Source organism: Cetorhinus maximus, chromosome 7 (assembly GCF_964194155.1).
Source record: "Cetorhinus maximus chromosome 7, sCetMax3.hap1.1, whole genome shotgun sequence".
NCBI classification, from domain to species: Eukaryota; Metazoa; Chordata; class Chondrichthyes; order Lamniformes; family Cetorhinidae; genus Cetorhinus; species Cetorhinus maximus.
The window spans coordinates 96,848,016-96,864,593 of NC_135885.1; the positions used below are offsets into that span (position 1 = coordinate 96,848,016).

At 39.2% G+C, this 16,578-nt stretch overlaps 1 protein-coding gene across 2 annotated transcripts in view; it reads right to left on the minus strand.

The window, feature by feature from the left end:
• The window catches only part of sugt1 (SGT1 homolog, MIS12 kinetochore complex assembly cochaperone), a 143,141-nt gene that overhangs the window by 55,047 nt on the left and 71,516 nt on the right, over positions 1-16,578 (minus strand). For both annotated transcript variants that reach the window (XM_078545877.1, XM_078545876.1), the window contains one exon: positions 6,899-6,995. In XM_078545877.1, coding sequence (XP_078402003.1) covers positions 6,899-6,995 — 97 coding nt within the window. The remainder of the gene's footprint in view (positions 1-6,898; positions 6,996-16,578) is intronic.

Sequence of the window (16,578 nt, forward strand, 5' to 3'; positions counted from 1 at the left end):
CAAATACAAGAAAAATACTAAGTTGAAAGAAATTCGGAAGCTAAAAAAATCCTCAATGTTAATTTTTTTTTAAACATATGTCAACATGTCCATTTAGTCAATATGAATTTTCAAATTAATTCAAATCTAATGATTCAAATACTTCTGCCTATTATGTTTTTCAACATGTTATGACCAAAAATGCAGAGAAAAAGATTTTATTTACAGTTTAGATCAGATGTAGTATAACTACAACTGCTGTGAAATTAATAACTTGATAAATTTAATATTTAGATGAATAGCACAGCCAGTCTTGCTGCAACATACTTTCACTGCAACATAAAATTTAAACTACTACTTGGATGCTGGCAAAACAAGCTTCTCCAGTTACAGAGTAATTCAGTGCAATCAGCATAATTACTGCTTCTGCATCACTATAAACAGATAACAATCTCAAAATAACATCTGAAGTATAACTATCCCCAGAGAATATTGAGAAAAATAGAACATGCAGATTAGGACTACAAAAAGCAGATTAAAAACCATCCAATTTTTCCCCATGTCCAATTGTACCAATTTCTCAAAAATTTTCACATGGAAGTCAAGAAATGCTTCTGGGTGATAAGCATACACTCAGAATTAATAAAGAAAAAAGGCAGTAACTTCTACATCAACTATGTGATACTACCCTCAAATGGAGGGGGAATATAAAAATATGGACTATTAAACCTGAAATGTTTTATTTTGTTCCTCTGAGCTTAAAGTGATTCCAATAAGTTTAAACAAAGGCTATGTATTGTATTTTATTTTGCCTTATCTAGGCAAATTTGTGGCTTGGCTGATTAATTAGGAAAGGCTGACCAGTACAGGGCTTTAACTGGTACTTCCAATATACATCTCTGTTGGTGCTAACCAGGCCCAGGTTCACAAAAGGAACTGACTCAACAGGTCTGGAAATCACTATTGACAGAGGTGGCAACTATGTCAGCATTTTCATTCAATGGTGCAGGTGTTTAGCCCTCATGTTGAATGATCTAGCCTGATTGCAGAAATAAAACTGAGCAGATTCTAACTGATGCTAGAGTTAGACCTTAAAGTTGTAGTTGCATTCTTGAAGAAGTGCAACATTAAGTGAAACAACTTTAAGTGAATCAGATCCTCACATTAAAACCAATGTAAAAGCTGTAGTTAGGCTCTATAGGACATTTGTTATCAGGAAAAGATCAAAATTTCATACTATAAGTTCAAATAGTTTACATTGCTCCATTCCTATATTGGTGAATGAAATAACTTTTCAATAGAATATAATATAAAATAGAATAATATAAAATGTGAAAGAAATGTGCTAACTTTCTACTTGGGATGCGCTTGCAGCCTTTCCTATCATTGATCCTGCTCCCTGATCCTCCTGATGGCTGCAGACCCTTCTTCTCGCTGACCCTCCAGCTCACGGCCTCTGCCACTTCCTGAACATCCCAGTCACTCCAGACCTCCCTGCTCGCTACCGATGCCGCTCCATGACCTCTCGGTCGCTGTGGACTCTCCCCGTCGCCGAACTCCCACTTCCTGCCTCTCCCACTTGGTGCTATTCTCCCCCAAATCTTCGCTGTGAGTGAGGGCTCTGGAGATGAGTGGCGAGAGACAGGAAGAGCTGCTTCGGCTTGCAAGAGTTGAGCCGCAAGTTGAAGGATCAGCAGTGTGAGGGTGGGACAGGCAGCCGTAGACTCCGCAAAATGGAGGGTCAGCAGTGAGGGGAGGGATCAGGGATCAACAGAGGGTGCTCCAAAATGACACTGATCAGGTCACATGGCCCTACAGCAGACCTGGCAGAAAATGACTTTAAAATGAAACACTCAATGCTAAATCACTGAAGCAACTGGTTGTGATTAGGTACTCAGGCTTCAGTGCACAGTGGTAGCAAGTCAGGGATACTAGAGGCTAAATTTGTTTTTGCTATAGATTATGTTTTCTTTGAAAAAAGAATCGAGGGAAAATCCAATTTTATTAATTTTCCAGTTCTACTGTGACAATATGCCAAATAGACAAAATGAGTCATGAATTTTCTATGTTGGAATGCTTCTCTTAATGGGAGTCAAACCCAGGCCATCAGCCTGAAAACAGGGAATTCTAACCACTAGACCATATAAAAGAAAATTAGAGAAGAATCTCTCTCTAAGATGTTGCCTGATTTCCTGAATTGTTCCAGCATTTTGCATTTTAATTTGATAATTAATTTTAGCAGCCTTTTTTTCCTGAGAATATAAATTATAGTAGCATTGACAACTGAAAACCACTGGCCTTTGGAATAATCTTCTTCACCTATCAACTCCAGCATAGATGAGCTCAAATATAGCATGACCAGACCAAAATACTGAAAACTGAAGCCTATAGTCAAAAATTGCCAAAGAATTTCAAACGTTCAGGCTGATAATTTAATATTCACAGAGAAGTACACCAGCACTTGGAGCAGATAGTGAGAGTAATATTTAAAAATAAATTATTAGGAAATTGTTCAAGCAGTGGGTCATGTGTTCTTTCACCGCAGAGGATTGAACTTTAAATTTCGTCCAGATTGATTGAATAGCTGAAGGTTCCTTCCTTCTGTTATAGCTTGTAAGGGTACAAGTTAAATATCATGACAGTTTGAAATTTGGTGGACTTTAGCGCATGATATGGAATGGGCCATAATGGCAATAAATCAATACAGTTTTCCTCAGAGGCTCAATGTTGCCTGCCATAAAAGGGGAAATGCAAATTGTCAACATTCCGGGTGAGATATACTATGACCAGATATAAAAAATCTTTTAAAGCACCTCATCAAGAACACTAGCTTCCAAAGCAAATGTACCATCTCCGAGGCATAAGCCAATGTTCACAAAAATATTTGCTGAGTATTAGAAGTCAGATTATTCTTGTATACATCAACTTATTACGGACACAACAGGAGAAAACTGACTCTATGTGGCCCCCAGTTTTGGATTCTCCCACATACTCTCTATATCTATATTATTGAAAATGTTCATAATTTTAAAGAGCTCGATCAGGTCAATTCTTTTCTAGAGAATTACATAGAATCTGTATAATTTGTTCAGTTAAAGGCAAGACAGCCAATTATTTTAAATTGAACTGTCAATTTAGAAAATGCAAACAAGCCACAGGAATAAGTGAAAGGGCATTTGAGCAGTTGAATCTATTCAGTGAGCTTAATTATCAGAAGGTAGTCAAATTGATTGAAATTTTATTGGAAGAGATAAAGTAACTCTTTGCAGCCTGAAAAGATTAAAGTTTGTGTTTATAAATGTTGACTATGGAAGGGCGTGTAGTATTAGATTGTGAAACATAGGTTATCTACTCAAAAGTATATAAAACTTTATAACTAAATAATTCTTCACTTGTTCATGAATTAGTAAAGTTTGCAGAGTGTTTTGAAGTTAAGCACAAGGCCTGATGGATGCTTTACCACTTTCTATTATTAAAATGAGATCCTAATGGAGACATAAGATAACCTAGTACCTAAACACAATTATTCCAAGTTTGCTGTCCGTTTCTTCAGGTGAATTACCAAAAGCTTGCACTTCTAAGGTACGAGGAGTTGGGATTCACCCAGTCTGCTAAGACAATCAATATCCTAATTTGCACAAAGTTTCTTTCTCTTACCGCCCATATCTGTTGTCCTAAATCGGTTCCTTAAGTTACCTCCTTATCCTTACGTGAATATTTTTCCATGTCCTTGCCCTTTCCCAAACCTGCAGCCTCCTCCTGTCCTATAAACCTCCGGGAACTTGGCATTAGTCCAATTCTGGTCTTCTCTGCAAGCCCTGCTTCCTTTACCTCATCACTGTCGGCCATGCCTTCAGCTATCTAGGTCCCAAACTCTGCAATTCCTTCCTAAACTGCTCAATTTTGCCTGATAAAAGTCTTCTGAAGTGCATTGAGGTTTACAATATTAAAGTCACTATGAAGAGGTAGAGGAGCTTAGGAAGGAATTCCAGAGCTTGGAGCTGAGATGACTGAATTTGCAGACATCACTGGTGTGAGGAAGGGAGTAAGATATACACACAAGGGCAAAGTTGAAAGAGAACAGAGTTCAAGGGGAATTCTCAGGAGGCTGGAGGAAATTTAAGGATAGGGCAGGGCGAGGCCATGAAGGGCATGCAACAGGAGAATGAGGTTTTTGAATCTGAGGCATTGGGGAACTGGAGACCAATTTAGATTAGTCATCGCAGTGTTGCTGGGTGAGGAGGGCTTGGATAAGATACATGACAGCAGAGCTTTGGATGAGCTGAAGTTTTTGAAAGGTGGACAGGGGGCTGGAATAATCAGGTATGGGGGTAACATAGGCATAAATATGGGTTTCACAGGAATGAGAGTCACCGAATTATGTACACATTATAGCGCAAAGCCACTGCAGTGTGAGGGGCTGGAAAATTATAGCACTTTTTATTGGTGGGGTAAACAACTATTCATCACATCCCTAAGGGAGATGCCTTGTCCAGTAGGCAAGATAATGGTGCATAAGTCATAGGCCAGAGATTTTTTATCTTGAAAATATAAACTTTATAAATTGTATATCGTGGATATTAACCTGCACACAAATCACTGAAACAAAAGGAAAAATGTCACAGCTCCCATCAAGTCATCCGAGAATATATCTTGTCTGTATTGCGAGTAAAGCTATTTTTATTATAAGACTGCATTTTCATTGGCATATTTTCTGGTGGTTAAAGCCAATTTCCAGTCAAATTGCTCAAAAATGTTTTCTCAATGTGCGGTTTCTCAGGAGGACAAGGTATTTTACAAACAACTTCAGGTCAAAAGAGAAATCAGCTAAATCATAGGAAATATTTATATCTGACCACATTCAATGCAAAAGTGACTGGATGGTCTGCTCTAAATACTGGTAGAAACCATCTGATAAACGTTAACGAGAGGGCTCAAGTTTTTGTAGAATTTTGAAGTGGCAGGGAAACTGACAGCTGACTGTGTCATACTTAACGACAAAGGCAGATGGAAAGTATGACGAATAAACACACAGTCAACTCTCTGCTTCCCTGCCACTTTAAGTATCTATAAAAGCTCAAGCGCTCTCGCTTTGAGTCCTGGTCGTAAGTATGGGACAGAGAGCAAATACAGGTTTAGGTATATGTGGACAAGGTGCTGGAAGTTGTCCGATTGCAGTGCTGTGTTTTTGTATGCATTGTGGTTCATCACAAGGGAATTAAATCTTTTTCTTTAATTTTCTTTTAACACTTCAGTTTATTAGTTATGAAAATATTGGATATGCGACAAAAGCTGTTTCACTGGCAGCTACAAATCATTTAATTGGGTAAAAGGGTCTTTTTGCTTTCCGATTGTCATGGAAGGCACTGCACAGTGAGGATGGACATGTTGGATGCCCAATAGTAAGGAGCAGGGCACTTAATGGCAGGAGGTCATGTGAGCAAACAACCAAGAATGCATCTTATCAAAGTTGGCAACCCTAAAAAAAAGAGACAGAGAATGAAGCAGCAGCTCAGAAGTGAACTGCCATGGAAACATTGGAAGCTGGTGGAAAAATGGAAAACAGGATAAACAACTGAAGTGGTTTCCTCTTGTGTGCTGTACCAAAACTCCACTCAAACTCAGGGATTCAACGAATAATTGTTTTTCTTGCAGTTTAAAAATCAGAAGCAATGACCAGTTGTACTTGGAATTGCAAAATGAGCAAAGGAAATTTTATTGCTGAGTTCACATCCCTGCATAATATCAAGAGGATATATTGTGTGCTGAATAAATATTCAGAGAAAGGCTGGTTTTTTAAATATATTTTCCACTAATTTTAATATTAAATTGTTTATAAATGGTGAATTGAAGTATTATGATGCTCCATTGCAGTAACAGCTGTATAAACTGCATGCCAGCCAAGAGATCAGAGAAGGAAATAATATGAGAATTTACCATTTTACATGATATAATGCCACAAAACAGTTCATCCTCCAACTCACTGTGAGCTAGGACACAGGACATTTACTAGTCTGATGATAAGATGGAAACTGTGCACTGAAGCAGGTTCAAACATGATCCTTGCAATTCTAGGAACTGGTTTTCAAAATTAGCACAGATAGATCGGACGAAACCCTCTTGTCTCCCAAACAAATGCAAGTTGAAACATTGATACAAGTACTCAATGCAGTTCATTGCAAATATTTCACAAAATAACGCACCAGCTTCATAACAGCTGCAAGGATGGTTGGTATGAGAAAGAAAAACCTCACAGGTGCACGAAGGATGGTTTTGAGACTGAAGACAAATTAAATTATTGAACAGGGCACAGAATCCATTATTCTGCATCAAGCACAAATTTCTTCTGATCTTTAAGTGTTTGGTGCAGACATAGGTGCTAATATAGAAAGTAAATCCAATTTCATTGATTTTTCTTGATTACAAAAACCACTAACTTTTGAGCAGGGAGAACACAACTCAGATAATTGCTATATGTGCCTCAGTTAATTTTTATTTTCCCTCCTGATCATAGTGTAATAAATTCTAATTAGCTTTATGTTCCATTTGCATTAACAAATTTAATCAAAACAGGGCACAGGCATCTGTCAAAAGCAAATCCACAAGCAATTTAGAAAACTGCTCCACTGTTGTTTCCACATTAATTACAATGTTAATGTGTTAACAACATTGGACGTTAAAAGCCACAACAAAATTACTTTTTAAAAACTGATCATATCTTACATAATACAGTATTTAAACTTTCTAATAGACAAGAAACAATATTCAGGATAAGATCCTGCTGGTGTCATGACAGTGCATACATTCCAAATACTTTCACAACACCATCACATAAAATTAACAAGTCGCATTCTGAAAAGGCATATTGCTGATCCTGAATGCAGCAAGTTCCAATAATTAGAGTACTTTTGACACTTACATTTCTTTCAGCAAACTCGACCTTCACATCATCCTTGCTTGCATTCTTGATCATTATTGTGACGATAACGTGAGAATCTGTCTGATACCAATCATGTCTAAAATAAAAAATGGTTAAATTGATGTTTTAAAAAAATCAAGTTATTTAACAGTTGAAGGAGATGAAAGTGGCCAGTTTACTTCTATTTCAATTCCCTACCAACGATAGGTGTGCTATCGGTAATCAGGGTGTGACAGCTTAATTGTACACATCCATTTAACTAGTATGGTAGATTAATTAGGAGATGCTTTTCGATGAACGACATGATAACAGCAGTTAGCTATGTTTTCATCCAGTGTTTCACATAAGAACTTGAAGCATTGTCACAATTCAATCAAACTTGCTTCTATTCTACAACTTCTGAATGTCAATAAAGTTTCAACTGCTGACATGTTTCTGATGAGTGCCCACAACAAATGCAATAGTAATTCAGTTTAAGTCAAACCATCTCAATTTTATTAAAAATTATTCCATGTGCAGAGATTTAAATTCAAACAAATAACATGCTTTAAATAGCAACTGTTGAAACAGAGCCTGCAAGCTGCTAAGCAACAGACCAATGTCGGTGAAGAAGCCTCATTTTTCTTTTTGTGAGCAACGTGAATTCTCAGATATGGATGGATGCTTGCATTCAGGACATGCAGTTATTCCTGTTTGAATAGGAGCTTTGCAGAGACTCACTGAAGTGGAATTCAAACCAATTTGTAATCTATACTAATCTGATTCATCAAAAACTGTCCCCCAATTTGTCATTACAGACATATCAAACATAAAAGCCTGGTTATAAACAACTTTGTTCTCTCCTGTATAAAGCCATTAATAAAGGGGCTGAATTACCTCTGAGGTAGTAATAAATTAGTTTAGAATTTTTTGTAGAGACTTAATTTTGTGCAAACAGGTCTGAGGCAAATGCAGTATGATTAAGAATTTTGAATCGCTACATACATGCCTGTCATTTACAAAACTAGCCAAAAATGAAAATGCTTTTTAAAGGAAACAAATATATGAGTGAATGTAGCAGTAACAGAGAAGGGAGGGTTACAATACTTGTTGAAATAAGGCACGCAAATTACAGCATATATAACTAAGCACATTATGTACACAAAGCATAACATTAAAGATTATGGATCTGACTGCATAAACTTATTCACTTGGAATGCATTACACAGACAATGTTTCTGAGTCAATGAACTCTATTCAATTATGTTTTTAAAAAGAGATACACTAATTCAAAACATCAATGGAGTCACACAACCCTATTTGATTTTTTTTCCTATTCATTCATGAGAGTATTGCTGGAAATGGAATCATTCATTGCCCATCCTTAATTGGCCTTGAACAGGTGCTTTCTGAACCGCTGCAGTGCATGTGAAGGTACTCCTATAATGCTATTAGGAGGTGTCAGCTGTGGCTCAGTTCATAGCACCCTCGCCTTTGAGTCAGAAGGTTGTGGGTTCATGTCCCACTCCCGGAAACCAAGAACTGTGAATGTACTCGAAAGAGTTACATGCGATCTGTTGATAACTCGAAAGAGTTATAATGCTATTAGGGAATGAGTTCCAGGATTCTGATCACAAACAATGACGGAACAGCAATTTGTTTCCAAGTCAGGATTGTGACATGGGAGGGAAACTTGCAGGTATTAGTGATTTGGTCTACCTGCTGCCCTTGTCCTTCTAGGTGGCAGAGGTCCTGGATTTGGGAAGTTCCCTTGAAGTGTTGGCAAGTTACTGCAGTGCATCTTCTAGATGGTAAACACTGCAGCCTCAGTGCACCGGAGGTGGAGGGAGTGAATATTTAAAGTAGGGAATGGAATGGCGATTAAGTGGCTTTGTCCTGGATGGTGTTGAGCTTCTAGAGTTGGTGGAGCTGCACTCCAACAGGCAAGTGAAGATTGTTCCATTACGCTCCTGACTTGTGCCTTGTATATTGTGGACAGGCTTTGGGAGTCAGGTACATCACTCAGGCCCAGTCTGTGGCATGCTCCAGTAGGCACTAATTCTGTGGATAGTCTAATAAGTCTCTGGTCAATGGTGAGCCCCAGAATGTTGATGATGGGGCAATGGTAATACTATTGAATGTCAAGGAGAGACTCTCTCTTGTCGAAGATGGTAATTATCTGGCACTTGTGCAGCACAAATGTTACTTCTCACTTATTTGGTCAAACATGAATGTTTTCCATCATGCAGGCACAGACGGTTTCAGAATGAGAAATTGCAAATGGAATTGAACACAGCATAATGAACATCGCACTTCTGACCTCATGAAGGTCTTTGATGAAGCAGTTGAACATAGTTGAGCTGAGAACACTACCCTGAGAAACTCTTGCAGCAAAGTCCTTAGGCTGAGATGATTGGCCTCTAACACTCCAACTAATGGAACATTTTCCCTTGATCCCGATTGACTTCAACTTTACTAGAGCTCCTTGATGCCACACTCAGTCAATATCAAGGGCAGTCACTCTAACCTAACCTTTGGAATTCAGCTCATTTGTCCATGTTTGGAGCAAGACTATAATGGAGACCAAAGTAGCCCTGGTGGAACCCAATCTGGGCATTTGTGAGCAGGTTATTGTTGAGTAAGTGCAGGTTGACATGATCTTCCATCATTTTGCTAACAATCAAGAGTAGACTGATGGGACAGTAATTGGCTAGAATAGATACGTCCTACTTTTTGTGGACAGGATATACCTGGGCAATTTTCCACTTTGTCAGGTAGATGCCAGTGTTGTAGTTGTGCTGGAACAGCTTAAGTGGAGGCGCAGTTAGCTTTAGGGCCAAAGTTTTCAACATTACAGTTAGGATGCTCTCAAGTTCTATAATCTTTGCAGTATTGTGAGCAGAGCTGTTTTTCATATCATGTGGATTGAATTGAATTAACAGAAAGCTGGCTTTTGTGATCGTGAAGACATCAGGAACAGGTGAGATGCATCATCCACTTGACACTTCTAGCCTACAGTAGTTGCAAACACATCAGCCTTGTCTTTTGCACTCACATACTGTACTCCACCATCATTGAAGATGGATATGTTCATGGGGTCTCCTCTCCACACCGCCATTAGTTGTTTAATTATCCAGCACCATTCACGATTAGTGGCAGCACCGCAGTGCGTTCATCTGATCCATTGGTTGTGGGATCACCTAACTCTATATATAGCATACAGCTTCTGCTATTCAACATGTAAGTGGATCCTGTGTTGTAGATTCACCAAGTTGGCATCTCATTTTAAGAATGGCTGGTGCTGTTCTTGGCATGCTCTCCTACAACCCTCAAACTAGGATTTGCCTCCTGGTTTGATGGTAATTGTAGTGATTGTAGGTAAAACCTTTCTTACTGCTTTTACAGGTCATGTGATTATACTGACAAATGAGCCCTAAGCGTGGGTAATCTTAGGGGTGGAGCTTTCTATTCGTGGACCTGGTTCAAGCATGTAGCTTCTACAAGAGCTCTGTACTAAAGTTACTTGTTTCAAGTAAGAAACCTGTCTAGTACATCAAGTTTATTGCAACTGGCAACGAGGATAAATAGCTCCGATGCTGCACCTCACCCTTTCGAATGTGAGTACATCAATTCTTAAGGAAAGAGAGAAAAGTGTACTCGCCAGTCATGCCATTCTTCAGCAGAAGTGACCCTTATGACTCGTCCATGGAGGACTGGAGCTAGTACATAGAGCACTTGGGTTTTTATTTTGTGGCAAATGAAATAACAGTGGAGGAGATGCAGAAAGCAATTCTTTTAAGTGCCTGTGGTAGCAAAACATATAACCTCAACCGTAGTCTGATGGCCCCGAACGCACCCAATTCCAAATCTTTTAATGAGCTGGTAGAACTCGTGAAGATGCATTTTCAGCCGAAGCCATCGGTAATTCTGTAGAGGTTTAAGTTTAACTCCAGAGTAAGGCCCCGGGTGAGACCACTGAAACTTATATCACTAAGTTGAAACAACTGGCTGAGCACTGCAACTTAAAAGGTACACTCAATGACATGTTGCAGGACCGGTTGGTTTGTGGCGTACATGACAATGCCATTCAGCGCTGTTTACTTGCAGAAGTTAATATTGATTTGAAGCGCACCATGGAAATAGCATTAGCAATGGAGAATGCTGAGAGGGACTCGTAAGCTTTGCAGAGTGTGCAACATGGCACCATTCTTCAGTTGGGGCGGGAACCTACTGCTGGGTGTGGCTTGAAAACCAGAGAGATAGCCACAAAGCGGGAGACAGTCTCTACTGCCCAAAAAACAAAAATGCATAGTGGAAGCGTTTCAACAGCGATTCAGAAATTAATCTGTTACCAATGTGGAGGTAACCATGTAACCTATACCCGGAAACTAAGGTAAGTTGTCAAGGTGGAATCTTGTTGTTGGAGTCAAAAGTCATCGTCCCTTCGCAAGGAAGAGAACCACTCTTCGCAATGCACATCCAGGCATTTTCAAGATGAAGATGCTTGCGCAAAGCTATGTCTGGTGGCCAGGTATAGATAGTGATATAGAAAGAATGGTTATTTACTGTTTCCAGTGTCAGCATCAGAAGTTGCCCATTTCATCTCCACTGCATCTGTGGGAGTGGCCTGGTCAACCCTTGGTTAGACTACATATAGGCTATGTAGGTCCAATTTTAGGTACCATGTTTTTATTGATCATTGATGCGCATTCTAAGTGAATGGATGCGTATGAAGTTAGATCACTGACATCATATGCAACTATTGAAAAGCTGTGCCAATGTTTTAGTATACATGGCCTACCAGAGTCATTGTTTCGGATAACGGTTCTGCCTTCAGTAGTATTGAACTCCAGAGATTCACGAGTTTAAATGGAATTAAACATATTAAAACAGCACCATATCACCCCTCATCATATGGGTTAGCAGAAAGAGCGGTGCAAACTTTCAAATCTGGAATGAAGAAGTTATCCGAAGGTATGTTAGAAACTCGAATTTCACATTATCTTCTTGATTATCGTACAACTCCTCATGCAACTAAGGATTCAACACATTCTGAATTACTGATGAAACGCTGCCTTCGTACGAGGTTAAGTCTGGTGTTTCCAAACTTAAGAGGGGAAGGTAGGGAAAGAACCAGCGTAGTCAGAAATTGAATCATGATATTCACAGCAAAACTCGAAGATTTACTGTGGGAGATACAGCTTTTGTGTGGAATTTTGTAAATGGTCCTAGTATAATTGTCTCTGAAACTGGACCTTTGTCACACCAAGTGGAAGAGCGGATTGTTCGAAAACATGTGGATCATTTGATTAGAGACATTCCAACAACCAGCTATTCCGCCTGTCGAATTGATGTCGAACTTTTAACCCGAGAGACTGACCTGAATAGTCATACCTGATGTCTCTGTTGAATTACCTAATCCTGAACTGCCATTGTCTAAGGATCTCCCCGATGCTGCAGCTCCTGATCATGTAGATACAGTGGGAGAATCTCAAGTCCTAGAGCTACGTCGCTCTAATTAAATTAGAAAGCCATCTCAGAGACTTAATCTTTAATTGCATGACCTGTGTATATATGTATGTTATAGGCTAAGGTATTCTTTGTAAATAAGAAATGTAAAAAAAATCTAGAAGGGAGGAAATGTAGTGATTATAGGTAAAGATTTTCCTACTGCCTTTAGGGGTCACGTGACTGTACGGACGAATGAGCTCTAAGTGTGGTAATTTTAGGGACAGGGCTTTCTAGTCATGATTTTGGCTCAAGCGTGCAGCTTTTACAAGAGCTCTGTAATAAAGTTACCCGTTTCAAGTCAGAAACCTGTCTGGTACATCAAGTTCATTACAGAAACGATAGATGAGCAATATAGTGGTCCATGGGATTTACAGATAGTGATGGTTGTTGAAATTTCCCACCCAGGGTACATTCCGTGCCCTTGCTACCGTCAATGCTTTTTCAAAGTGCTATTCAACATAGACGAGTACAGGTTCATCAGCTAAGGGAGGGCAATCAGCCCACACGGTAGATTTATTTCTCCATGTTCGATTTGATGCCATGAGGCTTCATGCAGTCTGGAGTCAATGTTCAGAACTCATAGGGTTCTCTCTCCCAAATGTATACCACTGTGCTGCTGCTGTTGAGTCTGTCCTGCTAGTGAGCCAGGACATACCCAGGGATTGTAATGGAGAAGATACTCAGCGGGTATTTCAGCATCTGTAGAGACAAAGTTCACATTTCAGGTCAATGTCCCTTCGTAATCCTTAGGAAGGATCTTCTACTTGAAGCGTTTTCAGTTCCTCTCTCCACAGATGCTGCTCTACCTCAGTGTTTCCATCATTTTCTGTTTCTTTCAGATTTTTAGCATCCACAATATTTTTCTTGTGTTGTAATGGTGATCGAGAAGTCTGGAACATTGGACAGTACAATATACTGCAAGTATGATTATATTGTTGTGTGACAGCTCTCCCAATTAAACGCTTATAATTATATATCTAGCTAAAAACTTGATTGACGCTCCTAAAAACACCATTTGAATATCAGTAACCTTTTGGAAAAAACAAAGTTGCAACTTTAAGACTGATACATCAATCACACTTAAGGTTTTACAACAGGCAAGTGTGCCCCAACAGATTGGACCGCTAGGTTTACAAGGTACAAAAACTTGCACTTTATGCACAGCACATTAAATTAAATAAAGGCAATACATATTTAAGATGCAAGAGGGCTCAAGATGAGCAAAAGAGTGAACTAAGGAAAGCATAACACAAATATTTTGGAGGCAACCTAGGTTGTATCCTATCACAAGCAGGTCCTTTCAAGCTCCAGAAGTACCGATTAGAGTCAGATAAGGAAGTCTTACTTAAAGGATCAATAAACGCTAGCAAAATGGAATGAACAGTCCACAGCACAGCAATTTTGTATAGAAGCATAGGAGAATATCTTCCACAGTCAAAGATAAATTTCAGGGCCAGTCTTGCCTTTTATACTTCAATTTTACTCATGGGGCAGAAAAGTAAGTTTTCATAATGGTGTGGTTCTGGAGCAATAAGCTGACAGACAAAAAAATGTGGAAGTTATTTACAATTCTAACAAGATCAATCATTTTATACTAAACTTTTACATTTGTGCCTGCCATTTTACCTTAATGACCATAGTTTATGCATTCCCATCTCTAAATCAATTTTTTCAATTTCATGCTACAAAAGTCATTCTTAAAATGCACAAGATTTAATTTTTATGTACTGAACGTCCTCCATATTTAAAAAAGGTAGTGAATTTTATGCTATTTTCTACAGTAATTATAGAAGTCGAAATGGAGAAAGTTATAAACATCTGATTTATAACATTCTCAAAAGAAAATCTGAGCTTTATTTCTGGTACAGAAACTACAGACTTCGCAAGTGTATTTTGCATGGAAAACATTCCACCACTTTTTGGAAATGTAGCACTAATCAAACTCATTTCTTATGAGTATTTTGTTGGATCAAGTCTTTCAAACAATAATGCATCTTCTTTGCTCTGATGAAAACTGGCTGTTAATATTTAGCGATTTGGCAAAGGTAAAAGATGAAGGGCAATCCCCACTCTACTCAGTTGTCAATCTGAACCATGTTCCAAGACTATCTTACAAGGGAACGGTGATTGTACAACTAGGATAATCGTCCCGGGGGAAAACACTGTTGTCTCAGGGCATAAGTGCTCATCCTAGTACAAGCAGGTGAACAGAAAAGGCAGTGGATAACTTACAAGTGTTTAAAATATTTAACAAAAGACTGAATTTCACTTCTTAGAGTTAAAAAGTTTGTATATGAAACACTTGATACAAGATACTATTAGCTATATATCTGATGTCCTAGCCCACTCACCATGCCCCCACAGATTTTGCCATTTGATCAATCACTGCCCTTCATTTTGTTCACTCCCAGAATATCAGTAGGTTTGCCAGCAAGGTCCTTGCTGTCCACAAGTTCATTATGGTTGATCGTATTGACATCCTCTTGCTTTGGACTGAAACTTGGCCCCATGGGTGTTCCTTGCAAAACTTTTCCACCTGGCTACACATTTCATCATCTGCCCTGCCAAAAAAAACTACACTGTCAGCATAGACCTTATCACCCCATAATTTGGTTTCTTTCCCTACTCATCTTATACCTTCTCCTGTATAAAGCAGCTTGGCCCTTTCAATATCTCATCTAAAGCCTTTGAAGTCTGCTGTCCCTCCCCACAAGCTCATTACAAGTTTCCCAAGATATCCTTTATTTTTTAATCCTCCAACCTAACCTCTGCACCTTCAGTAATTTTGAACTTCATTGCAGCTCCTTTTGTACTATCTCTTCTGGATTCACCAGTCTTCCATTCGCTCTGAACCTCAAAATATAATTCCTATTCGTAGCATCCCCTTGGCTGGTCATCTACGTATGCTTTTGGAGGGCAGTGACTTTCATTACCGATGAAGCCGTTTTTAATCACTTCCTTATATCCTTCAGCACCCACAACCCCACCTTTCTGCACTGCCCCGGGAAAAAAAAAATCTCCAAATCACTGACAACTCAGTCAACTGGCAGTCTCAAATTTGCTTAATCTCTGGCCCTCCATTCGTTGAACCTCTTCTACATTTACTCTTGCTTCACTTCCATCTTTGATAACCTCATATGTAGAATATCCAAGCCCATCTTCCGTCCCTGCTTTTCATAGTAGACCAAGTTGACCACACCATGATGATTGTTGTCAACTGTCCAGTTTCATGGAGCTGCGTTTGCTCAGGGTCCAGTCAATGACCTCCCCCAAATTCGCTTTGCTATGCATGGCTTGTTTGCTGCACTACGTGATCCTTTTAAGATTGCTGCATGGTCTCTCACGCATGCATTTTAAAGGGAACACTGGTTGTTCATGGTCTTTATGTTCCCTGCATAGTACATTCCAGATGACCATGCAACTATGCAGCTTAGAGGAAAGGTTGGTTCCAGTCTTTGCTATTTAACTCTACCCAGATCATCTCTAGCAATTCTCTTCTTATCTCTGCACCATCACTCTTCGTAGTCCTCAAAAGATTCCACCTTGGCTACAAATGTAAAATACTCTAGAAACTGGAAATCAGAAATAAAATGGTGGAAATACTCTGCAGGTCAGCCAGCATCCAAGGTGAGAGGAACAGTTAACATTTCCAGTAATGACCTTTCATGAGAACTGGAAAAGTTAGAGATATACAGATTTAAGCAGGTACAGCAGGGAAAGGGGGAAGCAGAAAGAAAGGGAAGGTCTCGGATGGGATAGAAGGCAGGGGAGATTAAATGATGAAAGGGATGATGGTGCAAGGCTACAGGGGAGGGTAAAGGGGCAAGTAATTCCACAAGAGATTCAGCCTTGGCTACATCCTTTTCCTCATCCACATGTTGTCTGTTGGCAACATCTAAATAAGTGGTCAATGTCATATACTTTGATAACATCCAACTCTACCTTTCTATTACCTCTCTCAAACCATCTACAGCCTTTGTGCTGTCAGACTACCTGTTGACATCCAGAGTCTGAGATGAACCGCAACTTATTCTAGCTGTGCACTGGAAGTAGCTATGCCACAAACTCTGTACCTACGTTAACCTCGCTGCCATTGTCTCAATCTTAACCAGAGTATCTGCAACCTCAGCATTCTGCTTAACACAAAATTGAGTTATTCATCTTGTATCGTTCCCATCAAAAAGGTTCCT